This window comes from Chenopodium quinoa, unplaced genomic scaffold (genome assembly GCF_001683475.1).
Source record: "Chenopodium quinoa cultivar QQ74 unplaced genomic scaffold, ASM168347v1, whole genome shotgun sequence".
NCBI lineage: Eukaryota > Viridiplantae > Streptophyta > Magnoliopsida > Caryophyllales > Amaranthaceae > Chenopodium > Chenopodium quinoa.
In genome coordinates this window covers 11,359-13,021 of record NW_018742679.1, presented here as the reverse complement: position 1 = coordinate 13,021, position 1,663 = coordinate 11,359, and the positions used below count along the sequence as shown (strand labels likewise).

General features: G+C 41.7%; 1 protein-coding gene across 1 annotated transcript; it reads right to left on the bottom strand.

Annotated features, from left to right (window-relative positions):
* Window positions 1-426: 426 nt before the first annotated feature.
* On the bottom strand, window positions 427-1,401 carry LOC110722344 (the record flags this gene model as incomplete). The annotated part of the gene is made up of 1 exon (XM_021901620.1): window positions 427-1,401. A coding segment is annotated over exon 1 (975 nt), but the record flags the coding sequence as incomplete, so codon positions are not given.
* Between the last annotated feature and the right edge of the window lie 262 nt (window positions 1,402-1,663).

Here is a 1,663-nt window from a genome sequence, read left to right as displayed (position 1 = left end):
TGTCTTTGGACTAGGCCATGATTGAATTGCTTCAATTTTGCTAGGGTCTACCTTCACGCCATCACCTGAAACTATATAGCCAAGAAACATGACTTCATACAATAAAAAATCACATTTTTCTAGTTTCCCATACAATTTTTCTTGTCTTAAAACAGAAAATACTTGAAAAAGATGATCAAAATGAGCTTCTTCATCACGTGAATAAATGAGAATGTCATCCAAGTATACTACCACGAACTTGCCAAGAAATGGCCTTAGCACTTCATTCATTAATCTCATGAACGTGCTAGGGGCATTTGTAAGGCCAAATGGCATGACGAGCCACTCATACAACCCATGCTTTGTCTTGAACGCAGTCTTCCATTCATCCCCTTCTCTCATGCGAATTTGATGATACCCACTTCTCAAGTCTACTTTTGAGAAGACCTTGGAACCACTCAACTCATCAAGCATGTCATCAAGCCTTGGAATTGGAAACCTGTACTTGATGGTAATGTTATTAACGGCTCTACTATCAATACACATTCTCCAAGTACCATCTTTCTTAGGGACCAACAAAGCAGGAACGGCACATGGACTCATGGACTCACGTACATAACCCATACCCATTAGCTCTTCAATTTGTCGTTGTAACTCCTTAGTTTCTAAAGGGTTACATCTATAGGCTGGTTTATTTGGCAAGGGTGCTCCGGGAATGAGATCAATTTGATGCTCAATTCCTCGTATGGGTGGTAGTCCTTTAGGTAATTCATCCGGAAAAACGTCCTCAAAATCCTTAATCAATTGGGCTAACCTAGGATTATGAGCAACAAATTTTTCGTGGGTTTCCTTGGAGTATAGCATGAACAACTCTCCCTCACCTTCCAACTCCCTCTCAAACTCTTTAAGAGACAACAAGGATACTTCTTTTTGTGGGGTTTGTGATGGTGAAAACCGTGGGGGTGGTAAAGGGTGTAGTTTTTTCTTCCTCCCTTCGTGGACTATGGTATACGTATTGTGATACCCATCATGTATAGATTTTTTATCAGTTTGCCAAGGCCTACCAAGTAGAATATGACAAGCATCCATAGACACAACATCACATAATATAGAATCACAATATGAACCAACACAAAAAGAAACCATGCATTGCTTCCTAACCCCGGTGCTAGCATTTGAATCTAACCAACTCAACTTGTAAGGTTGTGGATGATTAGTAGTAGTTAGACCAAGTTTAGATACTAAGGTCTTAGACACGGTATTAGCCTCACTCCCTCCATCAATAATCAAATCACATACCTCGTCACCAATTCTACAACGGGTGATGAAAATGTGTTGGCGTTGGGGGGCAGCATCCTCTTCCACACGTGCTTGCAAGGCCCTCCTAATCACGAGGCTAGTCTTCCCCTCTGGCTCGGCCATGCAATCATCACAATCATCTTCAACTTCTTCTTCCTCCTCCTCAAACTCATCCCAGTTGATGTTTTGAGTGGCCATGAGCTTAACCTCTTGTATGGTTAACGCCCTAGTATTAGGACAATCCTTCTTGTAATGACCTCGTCCTCCACATTTGTAACACACAATGTCACCTAGCTTCACGTCCTTGGTGTCCTTCTTTGGTGGATTACTTGGTTTGTTGAAGGAAGAACCTTCCTTTGTAGGGAAAGAAGGTTTTCGTGCCAAT